The 15,180-nt window shown below is 37.9% G+C and overlaps 1 protein-coding gene and 1 pseudogene across 3 annotated transcripts in view; both read left to right on the top strand.

Moving 5' to 3' along the window:
* SLC25A16 (solute carrier family 25 member 16) overlaps positions 1-15,180 on the top strand; it is a gene marked incomplete at both ends in the record, with an annotated part of 33,294 nt that overhangs the window by 17,086 nt on the left and 1,028 nt on the right. For both annotated transcript variants that reach the window (XM_079715998.1, XM_079715999.1), the window contains 4 exons: positions 5,981-6,102; positions 6,352-6,418; positions 9,375-9,537; positions 14,381-14,449. In XM_079715998.1, the coding sequence (XP_079572124.1) occupies positions 5,981-6,102; positions 6,352-6,418; positions 9,375-9,537; positions 14,381-14,449 (421 nt within the window). The remainder of the gene's footprint in view (positions 1-5,980; positions 6,103-6,351; positions 6,419-9,374; positions 9,538-14,380; positions 14,450-15,180) is intronic.
* LOC307068283 (large ribosomal subunit protein eL31-like) lies at positions 3,261-3,658 on the top strand (annotated as a pseudogene). The gene has a single exon. The product of its transcript is annotated as a large ribosomal subunit protein eL31-like (transcript).

Raw genomic sequence — 15,180 nt, 5'->3', positions numbered from 1 at the left:
CTGAAAGATCTGAGGTCCTCCATAAGTATGGGGGAATGTTATTAAACCTTCCATGCCAGCGGCTTGTTACATTTCTTGAGCCAGCCACTTGAATTCCTTAATCCTCAGAAAATGAACAGCCCAATCAAAAAATGGGCAGAAGACCTAAATAGACATTTCTCCAAAGAAGACATCCAGATGGCCAACAGGCAAATGAAAAGATGCTGAACATCGCTAATTATTAGAGAATCGCAAATCAAAACCACAATGAGGTATCACCTCACACCAGTCAGAATGGCTATTATCAAGAAGTCTACGAATAATAAATTCTGGAGAGAGTGTGGAGAAAAAGGAACTTAATGATGTGGTATTTTTAAAAAGCATTGACATAGTCATCAGGAAGTGAATCAGAACTTGGTTGGAGGGACTTCCCTGGTGGTCCAGTGGCTAAGACTCTGCGCTCCCAGTGCAGGGGGCAGGGGTTTGATTCCTGGTCAGGGAACTAGATCCCACATGCTGCAACTAAAGAACCCGCATGCCGCAACTAAAAGATCCTGCATGCTGCAACTAAGACCCAGTGCAGCCAAATAAATAAATAAATGTTTTAAAAAAAGAACTTAGTTGGATATCCTCAAACTTACTTTACAATGCATTATTGTTTTTCGTTTGAACAATATAAGATGTCATAATCTTTTCTGTATTTAGGGCTTTTAGACTTTTATGGCTTTTGAAAGTCTAAATCCAGCCTGTAGAGGGCTTCATAATTTTATACTTAGAGTGAAGGGTAAAATATGACTATCAGAAGAATAGTTCTCACCTCCCACTTATTCCAAGGATAAATAAACATTTAAAATCTTAAGGAGTTTTCAAGATTTATCGGAGTACAAAATTATTAAAAATCTTCTTGCTAAATTCTAAATTTTAAAATTACATTTAAATCACTGAGTTGCTTTTACAAATAGTGAACAACAGCAACAACAAAAAACTTTGTAAGTTTTAAACATCCTGGTTAAAAGGTTTTGTTTTTCTTTAGGAAGATTTGATTGCTCAAATTCAAAAGAAATATACCATATAAAAACATAGTGAAGTAAACTGGCCGAAAAATTGTAAAACTAGATCATCAGTTTAGCATTATAGTAATCATTGGCATTATTTTTACCATTCTCTGATGTACAATTAGGTTATGCCAGTTCCTCAGCCTGACTCATGGTCTTACAGCTTTTAAACGAATGCCTCCCTTACCTTTAGAAATTTCTGGATGTCCTCATTTTCTACCAATTTACTGTTTTGATCACTTCGTTAATTCAGTTGTTTCATGTTAAGCCACTTGAAACCAGTAAGAAGACAATGAGAAGGCTTGGAGCATGTGAGAAGGAAAGAAGAAATAAATGGAGTCAGGGAGAACAAATAGGAGAGGCAAGACAAAAGTGATCCAGATAGGGAGTAGAAAAAAAATATGGGAGTTGTACAAATGTACAGAAGCATAAAAAAATAAAATGAGTAGTGATGATCTGGGCAAATCCTAGCAAAATCTGATGTTCAAATTGTGTCAGGATGATCAAGCCTTAAAATGGTCAGCCTTTTGATTCTTTTCTATATTTGTTAAACTCCTTAATATGAACCATTCTCAATAAACATGGAACTAGTTTATAGATAATCTCTCCTCATTTTATTTTGTAAAATTTTCCCTTGCAAAATATTTAGCACAAGCTGCAAAAAATTAAACCAAGCTGCGAAATATGTAGTTTTATAAATATCTGGATAATAAGGTATTTGGTGTGACTTAAATGTGATATTATTGCCAAACCTTGTCTTAGGAACATCACATTTGTACTGTATTAGTTTAGATTCAGCTTCAAAGAGGCCATTTAGAAGAGTCACTGCCTTGGCTGCCAGACATGGCTGCTTGGAATACCAGTAGATAAAAAACAAGTTAAATAGTTTGAAAATGAATAGCTTGAAAACAAATGGCTCAGATGAACAGCTCAAAATCAAATTGGCTGAAATGAGGGACTGACATTTCTAATCACTGAACTGATGGAATTTCTGAACTAGAAATTTAAGTTTAGAAAGTACTAAGTAAATGTTTGAGAAAAGAAGATTACAGGGAAGGCAGTGTATGTTGTGATATGAGCCAGAAAATTTAGTCTCTAATTCTACTCTGTGATACAGAAACTGTGAATTTAGTCAACTCACTTAACTACTTTGAGCCTCAATTTTCTACCTTGTAGGATTGTTGGTGGTATTTGGTATGTGAGGATTAGAGGTGGTATTTGTAAAGTGCCTGGTATGGTGTGCTTGGCACATAGTAGACAGTCTTTATTGTTATGTGCAAACTAAAAAAAGGAAGGTTTAAAATATCACTTACAGCTAAATCACAGATAAGTTAATCATAAATCAGCCTTTCTTCTGTGAGTCTAACCTGTTCTGAGTACCATTAGGCTAATCTTGATACAAAGTATTCCTTGCTTTTAAAATTAAACATATTCAAACTGACTTGCTGCTCATTGTCTAAAGGAATTGAGGTCATTCTCAAGAGAGAACTAAGGGGGGAAAAAGAGAATGAGGGGTTGCATGTGTTTGCATTAAAGTATTAACAGTATATTAGCTGTGTAGATTTTTAGCTCAGAGATAATGTTATAATCACCCAGGTAGAGATGCCGTGAGAGATACCTAGATAATAACATAAAGAACATTGTTTTCTAATCCATGTATAAGGAGTGGTGAACTGATTTAGATTTTTGGGAGAGTGGCAGAAGCTCTGAAAATTAGTATAGATTTAAGTTTGGGCTAATAAAAATGGATGCAAGTTACAACAGCATTTGCTAAGTAAATGGGGTAAGGTATCTCAGGTCTATTTAAATAATATTAAACAAATACTAAAAATTTAACACTGGGAATTCCTTGGCAGTCCAGTGGTTAGGACTCTGTGCTTCCACTGCAGGGGGCACAGGTTCGATCCCTGGAGAGGGAACTAAGATCCCACAAGCCATGTGGTACAGCCAAAATAATAATAATAATAATAATAATAATAGTAGTAATAATAATAAAATGTCAAAAAAATTAAAACTAAAAAGTTAAATTAGGTTAAGAATACAGAAATCACTTAAATTGCCACTTTTATATGCCTAGTATGCTATTGTAGGCCAAAATTGTGGCAAAAAAATTATATTTTCATTTGGTAAGACTAATAAAAAGATGAAATTATCATGTTAAAAGCCTACAGAGAAAATACAGAGGCAATACCTCACGCTCTTCCTTTCCAACCTGGGCCTGGCAGGATGGCTCCTGCAAAGAAGGGTGGTGAGACGAAGTGTCGATCTGCTCACCAACCAGGTCGTGACCAGGGAGTACACCACTAACATTCACAAGCACATCCCTGGAGTGGACTTCAAGTGTGTGCCCCTCAGGTACTCAAAGAGATCCAGAAATTGGCCAGCAAGGAGATGGGAACTCCCAATGTGCTCATTGACACTATGTTTAACAAAGCTGTCTGGGCCAAAGATATGAGGAATATCCCCTACCATATCTGTGTGCAGTTGTCCAGAAAACATAATGATGATGAAGATTCACCAAACAAGCTCTATATGTTGGTTACCTATGTACCAAGGAGGTAACCACTTTCAAAAATCTGTCACCACTCTCAGAAATCTACACAGCTGATGTGGAAGGGAACTGACCACTGATGGTCAAAGAAAGTTATAAAACTGCCCCCCCCAGAAAAAGAAAAAGACTGTCATATGAGAAACAAACCAAAATAACACAGTGTTTTTTTGCCCATCCAGTGTTGGAAAAATTATCTAATAATTGAATATTCTGCTTGTCTAATAATTATCTAATACTTCTGATAAGTTAGAGAAATAGGACTTATATTCTAACGGATGACATTATAAATCAGCACAATCATTCTGAAAGTCAATTTCTATTGAAAGCCTTATGCATTGTCGTAATAATTTTATTTTAGGAATTTATCCATAATGAAATATTTTGTTATAAGGACATTCATCAAAGCACTGTTTACTATTACAATATCATGTAGCAAATAATGGAGACAACCTAAATGTCTAAGAGGATTGTTTAAATAAATTATAGTACATCCAGGTAACGTTTTTCTCATGTGGAAAGATGTTCACAATATAATGTAAAGTAGGAAAAATTGACTACAAAATAGAATTACACCATTATCATGTTTTTCTAAAATAAATTTATTTTATTTTATTTATTTATTTTTGGCTGCATTGGGTCTTCGTTGCTGCACGCGGGCTTTTCACTGGTTGCGGTGAGCAGGGGCTACTCTTCATTGTGGTGTGCAGGCTTCTCTTTGTGGTGGCTTCTGTTGTTGGCAGAGCATGAACTCTAGGCATGTGGACTTCAGTAGATTGGCACACAGGCTCAGCAGTTTCGGCTCATGGGCTCAAGAGTGCAGGCTCAGTAGTTGTGGCGCACGGGCTTAGTTGCTCTGCAGCATGTGGGATCTTCCCGGACCAGGGCTCAAACCCGTGTCCCCTGCATTGGCAGGTGGATTCTTAACCACTGCGCCACCAGGGAAACCCATTGTCATGTTTTAAATGTGTATATGTGTTTAGATGTGTGTAAATGCCCCTGTATAAAAGGTTTGTAATATTATATATTTAGGTGGTTATTACTGGAGGATGAATATGTTTATTTAAAATTTTTTGATTGTCTTTATTTTCTAATTTTTTTAATCTTGAGCATATGTTTCTTTGGTACTTTACAAAAATAGAAGATTATTTTTAATTTTAAAAATAACTGATACATAACTATACCTCAGTAAAAAAGATGCAAATAAAAATTCAGCTGGGGGACTTCCCTGGTGGTGCAGTGGTTGAGAATCCGCCTGCCGATGCAGGGGACACGGGTTCGTGCCCCGGTCCGCGAAGATCCCACATGCCGCGGAGCGGCTAGGCCCCTGAGCCACGGCCGCTGAGCCTGCACGTCCGGAGCCTGTGCTCCGCAACGGGAGAGGCCACAACAGTGAGAGGCCCGCGTACTGCAAAAAAAAAAAGAGAGAAGCCACCGCAATGAGAAGCCCGTGCACCGCAAGGAAGAGTAGCCCCTGCACACGGCAACTGGAGAAAGCCCCTGCGCAGCAACGAATACCCAACGCAGCCAAAAATAAATAAATAAATAAGTAAATATTAAAAAAATTTTCACCTGGATAGTTTATGGAATTTGAAATCATATATTGATGAAAATCTAGAACTTAATACTAAATTTGTTTATCAGGAGATTTTATTCCTAAAATAAATTGTTTCTATGACCTTGGACATTTATATTTTTATTATGTTTAGTCAGTAACAAATTTATGTAAATTTTATTTATTTATTTATCAGAATTCCTGTTTGTTTGTTTTTTTTGGCCTAGCTGCTCTGCTGGCAGGATCTTAGTTCCCCGACCAGAGATTGAACCCAGGCCCTTGACAGTGAGAGCATGGAGTCCTTCCTAACCACTGGACCACCAGGGAATTACCCTTACCTAAATTTTAAAAAGAAAATAGTGACCATGCTTTGAATTTTTAAAAAAAAATGCCTTTATTTTACTTTTAAAAGAATTCCTTAGGTAGGTTAAGCATCTCTCCATTTTAGGATTAGAGAAAAAAAGGAAAAAGTCAAATATCCTGCCTAGTGCTTTGGAGATAGTCAGTTTTTCTTTTCTGATATTTTACCTGTGAATAGGCAAGTAATAGAATTTAAAAAATGCTAACATGATCCACTAACACTGTACTATTTTGGTGCTAACATTATAACTTCACAGTGGGAAGAACTTGAAAAGATTTTACAAACTGACCCTTTTACTTGCAAGTTTTTCAGCTGATAATATTATGGTATAATTCTGTCAGTAATATTACTTTGATTTCATTGGATTTTCATCATTACTATATAATTTGAGAGCATTACTAATGATAGGAAAGGTATATATATATATGTACACACACATAATATACGATTCTTATACATTTAAATTTCTGCTTTCTTTTCAGGTATGACAGCAGTTATCTGTACTTACCCTCTTGATATGGTTAGAGTACGCCTAGCATTCCAGGTGAAAGGGGAACACACTTATACGGGAATTATTCATGCATTCAAAACAATTTATGCAAAGGTATTTCATTTTTACTTTTCTTGTCTATAACATGTCCTTTTATATTTAGGCAAGTGTTTTGAATGTCATTGTTTTGAATAGCTATTATTTTACTTATCATTACTGATACTAATCATAATTGTGAAAACACATCTGTGTTTCAGTGTGGGTCCAGAATAATTTTTCCTATATAATGTTTGCTTTTGTTCTTTTGCATTTATCATAATGAGCCCAGTGTAATTTCACTTCTAATTTTTCTTCACTCAAAAGGAAGGTGGTTTCCTTGGATTTTACAGAGGCTTGATGCCTACTATATTAGGAATGGCTCCATATGCAGGTATGTTTTAAATTTGGCAAAATCTTCGTTTTTCATTTTCTTGTAGGAATGATTTTAAAGTTTAGCATTTTATATTTAAGCCCCTAATCTGTCCAGAATTACTTTTTTTCCTCCCTAAGGATAGTCATTGATTAATTTCTCCTTTCCCCAGTGATCTGTAGTGCTAGTTCTTAAAACAATAATAGAATGCAGTTTTATAGTAAGTCTTTATATTTGGTAGGACAAGGCCCTTGCTCCTTTTTTTCAGTAATGTAAGGACTGTAGATATCTTGCTATTCCATGTGCATTTTAGAATCGCTTTTTGATGTTGCGCAAAAATCCTTGCTGGAATTCTGAATGAAATTGCATACAGATCTTGGACATTTTTGATAGATATATTCATAGACACCTTATAAGTTTTGTTGTGTCTTTTAGAAAATTACATTTTCAGTTTATTGCTTGATTTAATTTTTATATGATTTTATAGCTAGCCATTATTCTACTTGTTGATATGATAGCCAGCTACCATGTTACTTGTAAATGCTTTGGATTTTCTGTGTGAACCATCACATCCTGTGCAAATAACATCATATTTCTTACTTCTGTTCAAATCCTTATTTCTTTGCCTATTTATGTTTATCTTATCTTACTGTACCAGCTAAGGACCTACAGTGCAGCAGTCAATAAAAGTGATGATACTTGGCATTTTGGCTCGTTACTGATTTTATAAATTTATTTATTTTATTTATTTATTTTTGGCTGCGTTGGGTCTTCATTGCTGTGCGCGTGCTTTCTCTAGTTGCAGTGAGCAGGGGCTACTCTTCGTTGCAGTGCGTGGGCTTCTCATTGCAATGGCGTCTCTTGTTACAGAGCACGGGATCTAGGCGTGCGGGCTTCAGTAGTTGTGGCACGTGGGCTTCAGTAGTTGAGGCTCGTGGGCTCTAGAGCGCAGGCTCAGTAGTTGTGGCATACAGGCTTAGTTACTCCGCAGCATGTGGGATCTTCCCAGACCAGAGCTCGAACCCGTGTCCCCTGCATTGGCAAGCGGACCCTTAACCACTGCGTCACTAGGGAAACCCAACATTCTTTTTTTTATATATATATTCTTTTCCATTGTGGTTTATCATAAGATATTGAATACAGTTCTCTGTGCTAGGCAGTAGGATCTTGTTGTTTATCCATTCTATATATAAAAGCTTACATCTGCTCACCCCAACCTCCCATTCCGTCCCTCCCCCAACCCCCTCCCCCTTGGCAACCACCAGTCTGTCCTCGATGGTCATGATTCTGTTTCTGTTTCATAGATAGGCTCATTTGTGTCATATTTTATTTTATTTTATTTATTTATTTATTTATTTATTTATTTTTGCGGTATGTGGGCCTCTCACTGCTGTGGCCCCTCCCGTTGCGGAGCACAGGCTCTGGACGCGCAGGCTCAGCGGCCATGGCTCACGGGCCCAGCCGCTCCGCGGCATGTGGGATCCTCCCGGACCGGGGCACGAACCCGTGGCCCCTGCATCGGCAGGCGGATTCTCAACCACTGCGCCACCAGGGAAGCCTGACTCTACGTTTTGATGGCAATAGCAGCCAAGCCATTGAGACAGATCCTGCCACTGGGCCTACAGAAGATGGAATCATTGGGTCAGAAACTCAGAGGTTAAGATCAAGTAATGGACTCATAATTAAAGACCACTCAAAAAAAGCCACAAGAAATAAAACAAACAACGAACTAACTAACTAAATAAAGACCATCAAGCATAGGAGGAAGCAAATAAACATATATTTATAAAATATTGGGGGGTCTAAGGATTCAGAAAAATAAGCAAACAAGATAAGAAAGGAATAAAAAGAAACATAAAAAGAAAAACAGGGCTTCCCTGGTGGTGCAGTGGTTAAGAATCCGCCTGCCAATGCAGGGGACATGGGTTTGAGCCCTGGTCCTGGAAGATCTCACATGCTGCGGAGCAGCTAAGCCCGCAATGAGAAGCCTGCGCACCACAACAAAGAGTAGCCCCCACTCACTGCATCCAGAGAAGGCCCGAGTGCAGCGACAAAGACCCAATGCAGCCAAAAATAAATAAATAAAAATAAAATTAAAGATTAAAAAATAAAAACCACTTCTTTAAGAAAAAGTGTATGAATATTCTAAAGTTGTATAGCATCATTATAAAATACTATAAGATCCTAAGAATTTAATACAAAGAATAAATGCATATATTGAGGTGTTATCCTAGACTGAATTTTTGTTAGTGCTTATTTGTTCTTAAGAATCAAGTATCTTTTTCAATATGTTTTTTAAATTCAGTAGATAGCAAGATATCTTGAGTAATGTTTAGTTAATAAGTATACTTGAGTTCTGTTAATTTTTTTAATGTATGACTTTAATCCTTTTATTATAAAATGGTGTAAATATTCAGTCAGCACCAGCTGCACATTATCAGTAACTTAATTCAGTATTCATTAGATTCCATGTGTCTGGTGAGTGTCTCTCTCATTGTCATAACTCTTCCTCGAAGACAGCATTAGACACTGAATTGAAATAACAATGCTTTATCACTTTTGAATTTCTTGCCTCTACCTTACATTATCACCATCATTGTTATTGTAAATATGTCATCTTCACTTAAGGTTACTAACCATTAATTTAACTTTTACTTATGTAAAACCTTGGAAAACTGTTCAATTCTATTCATGTATAAGGTGGCATTATACTCAACTACTACTTTTATTCAGTGAACTGAACATTATGTTAGTGTGTGAAAAAACAATGTATAATTTTTTATAGGTGGTAATTTTGTTATCTTTAAGTTATTTGTAAACATTAATTAAATCTTTTTATCTTAGGTTAAGCCAAACATTGGAAATCAGGAAATGCATAGTTAGTCCCTTGAGTTAATTGGTTATTATGTAAGAATGGTGTATTCTCACAGCTCACATTCTGTTAAGCATCGTGGTGAATTTATATTTTGTTTTTCAGGTGTTTCATTTTTTACTTTTGGTACCTTAAAGAGTGTTGGGCTTTCCCATGCTCCTACCCTTCTTGGCAGACCTTCATCAGACAATCCTAATGTCTTAGTTTTGAAAACTCACATAAACTTACTTTGTGGTGGTGTTGCTGGAGCAATAGCACAGACAATATCGTAAGTTTCTTCATCAACTTAATTAAGTCAAATTACATTTATCCAATACTGATTTTTAGCATTAGTTAGTTGTCTTATTTTTTCTAATAGATTAATAAAACACAGGATCCCTTGCAAAATATAAATATTAATTTAATACATTTTTTCCAAAGTGCCTGCACTTTAAGCATATTATAAATAACTTCGTGCCAAATTGACCAAATTAGTTTGAACCTATTCAATTTCTGTGGATTTTAAAAGAAAGGAAAAAGAAACACTATAGTTTTCACCCATATTTCCTCATGAATTGCCTGTATGAGTTTTCTGAAATTTGAGCCATTTATTGTGTGTGTGTGTGTGTGTGTGTGTGTGTGTATGTGTGTAGGTACAACTTCTCTTGCACTAAATCTTGAAGGCCTACTTTGTGCCAGTCAGTATGCTAGGCATTGGGAGTTTCACTGAAGGAAAAACAAAAGTATTGCCTCAAGAAAGAAGCCTATACTCTTTTTTTTTTTGGGGGGGGGTCTTTGTTGCTGCGTGCAGGCTTTCTCTAGTTGCAGCGAGTCGGGGCTACTCTTTGTTGTGGTGTGGGGGCTTCTCATTGTGGTGGCTTTTCTTGTTGCGGAGCACAGGCACTAGGCTCACAGGTTTCAGTAGTTGTGGCTCACAGGCTTAGTTGCTCTGCGGCATGTGGGATCTTCCCGGACCAGGGCTTGAACCCACGTCCCCGCATTGGCAGGAGGATTCTCAACCACTGTGCCACCAGGGAAGTCCCAAGAAGCCTATACTCTTATTAAGACAGTAGCAATGCAAAGGAGTTTTATATTAATATAAATGTATTAGGGACATAGATAAATTAGATGGAAAGTGTAATTGGAAAGTTGGCTTTAGAGAATTTCTGTAGACCAAGAGAGATTGGATAGATGAGATTAAAAAAAGGCTGGAATACTAAGAAGCAGGAACTTTTCAGGAACAGGAAGAAGGGAAGCTCTCTGTGACTGAGGAGTATCCTGAGAAACAGGAAGACAATAGGAAATAGTAGTGTCACAAAGGCTCAAAAAAGAGTATCCAAAGGAAAAAGAAAACTCAAAGTAAGATAAGTACTGAAAAGTAAGGTATTCATCAGATTTCACAATGAAGGATTACTTTTGTGAAGGCAGATTCAGTATACTTGTGTGTGGGAGCAGATCATACTAGACTGAAAGTAAAGGAAAAAAGGTGTAGGGACTTCCCTGGTGGTCCAGTGCCTAAGACTCCGTGCTCCCAATGCAGGGGGCCCGGGTTCAATCTCTGGTCAGGGAACTAGATCCCACATGCCGCAACTAAGAGTTCACATGCCGCAACTAAAGATCCCAAATGCCACAACTAAAGGATCCCGCACGCGTCAAGAGTGATCCCGTATGCCACAACTAAGACCTGACACAGCCAAATAAATAAATAAATATTAAAAAAAAAAAAAGGTGTGTAGTTTACTTTTAGAAACATGGCTGTGGAACCTTGTTGATTTGCAGAGACATGATCACCTCTAGCTATTCTGATTCTCTTCTTGGTTTTACTGCCCCTTTTCTTCATTATTTACTTCCAATTTAGATCTTTAAAATCTGTCTTCTCTTTTCTACTTACTTCATAAGCTATATTCTACACCCACTGACTCTTTTTTTAAATATTTATTTATTTATTTGGCTGCTCTGGGTCTTAGTTGCGGCACACGGGATCTCTGGTGCTGCATGCGGGATCTTTAGTTGTGACATGCGAACTCTTAGTTGCGGCAACTTTCCCTTTTCAGGTATCTTGCTAATTCATGTCTTCCTCCTCCTACCTATCTGTGCTGATTTTTTTAAGGCCTAGCCAGGCTTTTGTCCTCTGCTCTTCCCGTAAACACCCAGAATAGCTCATCTATCTTTATGGTTTCAATGGTCACCTCTGTACAGATAACTAATTCTATTTAAATCTTCATTGCTGACTCTCATTACTTCTCTAGCAAGCTCTTGGATGTTTCTACCTGGACTTCTGTCCTCAGTTCAAGCTCTGTAATTCATATACTGCTTTCTTGTCTTCTTTTTCATGTCTGTCCTCGGCCCCCAACTTTCCTATTTGTTATTGATCACCATTAATCTTCTAGTCCTGATAATTCCTTGAGATCATTTTTCACATTGTACATATCCAAATATTTTTGTCATTTTTTTGCTTAAAAACATTACCTAGAATGTTTCTTTTTTTTTTTTTTTTTTTTGCGGTACGTGGACCTCTCACTGTTGTGGACTGGCTCACGGGCCCAGCCGCTCCGCGGCATGTGGGATCTTCCCAGACCGGGGCACGAACCTGTGTCCCCTGCATCTGCAGGCGGACTCTCAACCACTGCGCCACCAGGGAAGCCCTAGAATGTTATTTTCTTTCTTTCCCGTTGTTATTTCCCTAGTCCTGATCCTTGTACTTTGTCTTCTTACTTTCTCTTTATTAATCAATTCCTTCTACCCAGACACCTCTTTTCCTGCTTGGAAACTGAATCCTTCAGGTTGAGGTTTTGGTCCCTTTATTCCCCATAAAGTTTTTTCCTCTCTCCACCTCCCATTAAAAGATAATTCAGGACTTCCCTGGTGGCGCAGTGGTTAAGAATCTGCCTGCCAAGGCAGGGCACATGGGTTCGAGCCCTACTCCGGGAAGATCCCACATGCTGCAGAGCAACTAAGCCCGTGCGCCACAACTACTGAGCCCACGTGCCACAACTACTGAGCCCACGTGCCACAACTACTGAAGCGCGCACGCCTAGAGCCCGTGCTCCACAACAAGAGAAGCCACCACAATGAGAAGCACGCGTACCACAACGAAGAGTAGCCCCCACTCGCCGCAACAGAGAAAGCCTGCATGCAGCAACGAAGACCCAACACAGCCAAAAATAAATAAATAAATATTTTAAAAATTAAAAAAAAGATAATTCATGGAGGGGAATTCCCTGGTGGTCCAGTGGTTAGGACCCCGCACTTTCACTGCAGGGGGCATGTGTTGGATCCCTGGTTGGGGAGATAAGATCCCGCAAGCCGTGAAGCAGGGCCAAAAAAAAAAAAAAGGTAATTCATGGAGATGCTGCTTATATGCATAGAGCTCTTCGTCTATTAGTAATGTTATTTCTTAAGCTGTTTGGTTGGTACATGGGTGTTTTTTTTTTTTTTTTTTTGTGGTACGCGGGCCTCTCATGTTGTGGCCTCTCCCGTTGCGGAGCGCAGGCTCAGCGGCCATGGCTCACGGGCCCAGCTGCTCCGCGGCATGTGGGATCTTCCCGGACCGGGGCATAAACCCGTGTCCCCTGCATTGGCAGGCAGACTCTCAACCACTGCACCACCAGGGAAGCCCATGGGTGGTTTTTTTATTATAATTATTTCATAGTAAATTTAAATGTATATAAAAGCATATAATTATTTTTGTCATATATCACTTATGTATATATTATATATATGTATGTATGTATATATAAATATGTGTGTATATATATATGTATAAATGAGAGCTTTGAATAGGGAAGTAGAAAGCAGCTTTATGACATGGAAAATGTCTCTAAGACTCAATTTTCTTTTTTTTTTAATATAAATTTATTTATTTATTTATTTATTTTTGGCTGTGTTGGGTCTTCATTTCTGTGCGAGGGCTTTCTCTAGTTGCGGCGAGTGGGGGCCACTCTTCATCATGGTGCACGGGCCTCTCACTATCTTGGCCTCTCTCCTTACGGAGCACAGGCTCCAGACGCGCAGGCTCAGTAGTTGTGGCTCACGGGCCCAGTTGCTCCGCGGCATGTGGGATCTTCCCAGACCAGGGCTCGAACCCGTGTGCCTTGGCAGGCAGATTCTCAACCACTGTGCCACCAGGGAAGCCCTAATACTCAATTTTCTTATCTTAATATTGAGATAACAGTACCTACTTCACACAGTTGTTGTAAAGATGGAATGAGATAATGTACATAAATTGCTTAGCACAAGACCTAACATAAGCAGTGAACATTAGCCCCAAAAAAGTAATTAAAAAAAAAAATCACCTGGGGTCCCACTCCTAAGAGATTACTTTTGTGTATTTCATTTTAGACAATCTTTAAAATTTTTTTTAAATTGAGGTATAATTAACATACAATATCATATTAGTTTCTGGTATATAACATAATGATTTGATATTAAGTCTAGTTAACATTCGTCACCATACATAGTTGCAGAATCAGGCAATCTTTTCACATAGAATTTTCTCTATCCTCTAAATGCAATTATCTGTATTGTTAATTTTAGCCCTTAAGGAGAATTTTTTGTTGGCCTACTGTATACAGGGGCGCTTGCTGAATACTCTTAGGGTAGTGGTTCTTAACTGGGGTGGTTTTGTCTCTAGTGGACGTTTATTAATGTCTGGAGACATTTTTTGTTGTTACAACTGGGGGTGTGCTACTGGCATCTAGTGGGTAGAAGCCAGGGATTTACCTAAACACCCTACAATGCCCAGGACAGCTCCCACAACTAAGAATTTTCCAACCCAAAATGGCAATAGTGCCAAAGTTAAGAAACCCTGTCTTAGGAATACAATGGAAAGCACCCTGTCTATTTCCTCAGGAAGCGGCATTTAATTTGGTTTTGGGGAATAAATAGAACTTGATATTGGGTGATGAAAGAGAAGAATCATTTAACCCAAGGGAACCTCTTAGGCAAAGGCAAGGAGATCTCTGTATTGTTATTTGATTTTATTCATATGCCTATATCCTGACTCCCAGATTAGACAAAACAGTAAGAAAATAGGAGCACATTATTTCCTAGCATGCATAGGGCTTTGTATTCAATAATTGCTGAATAGAAAACTAAAAATCATTTTTAAGTCCTTCTATTTCTTCTTTTAGCTACCCATTTGATGTAACACGTCGGCGAATGCAGTTAGGAACTGTTCTTCCAGAATTTGAAAAGTGCCTGTAAGTTCTTCATTTGTCATTGTTCAATTTCTTTAGGAAATGTAATGTGTATAGTAAGTAGGGAGATAGGACTGTGATCTCACTAGTAGTCTAGAGCTTTCATTTTATCTCCCATAGTATTCTTTGTAAACTGAATTTAATCAGGTCCTAATCCTCCTGTTAAAGTTTTCATTTTAGGGAATTCCCTGGTGGTCCAGTGGTTAGGACTCGGTGCTTTCACTGTGGGGGCCAGGGTTCGATCCCTGATCAGGGAACTAAGATCCCACAAGCCTTGCGGCCAAAAAAAAACAAAAACAAATTTAATTTTAGAGCAGCTCTGTTAAATAGAAATATGATGTGAGCCACATGTGTAATTTAAAATTTTCTGGTAACCTAACCACATTAAAAAAGTATAAAAAGAAACAGATGAAATTGTTTTAAAATATTTTATTTAAACCAATATATTTAAAATTTATCACTTCAACATTTCAGTATTTTACATCCTTTTAAAAAAAACACTTAAGTGTTTGAAATCCAGGGTGTATTTTACACTCACAGCACATCTCAAATTTGGACTTGCCACATTTCATGTACTCAGTAGCCACATGTGGCTAGTGGCTACCACTATTGCATAGCACAGCTCTAGAGTTTTCAATAATCTGTAGAGATTTCGAATCATTCTGTTTGATTGGTGATGTGTTGTTCCTCAGGGGAAGAGCAGAATGTTTATTCAGGACCATGAATTGCCTTCA

This window comes from Hyperoodon ampullatus (assembly GCF_949752795.1).
Source record: "Hyperoodon ampullatus genome assembly, chromosome: 1".
Classification (NCBI taxonomy): Eukaryota; Metazoa; Chordata; class Mammalia; order Artiodactyla; family Ziphiidae; genus Hyperoodon; species Hyperoodon ampullatus.
Note: the sequence above shows the minus strand (reverse complement) of the source record. Positions and strands in the feature narration are given on the sequence as shown.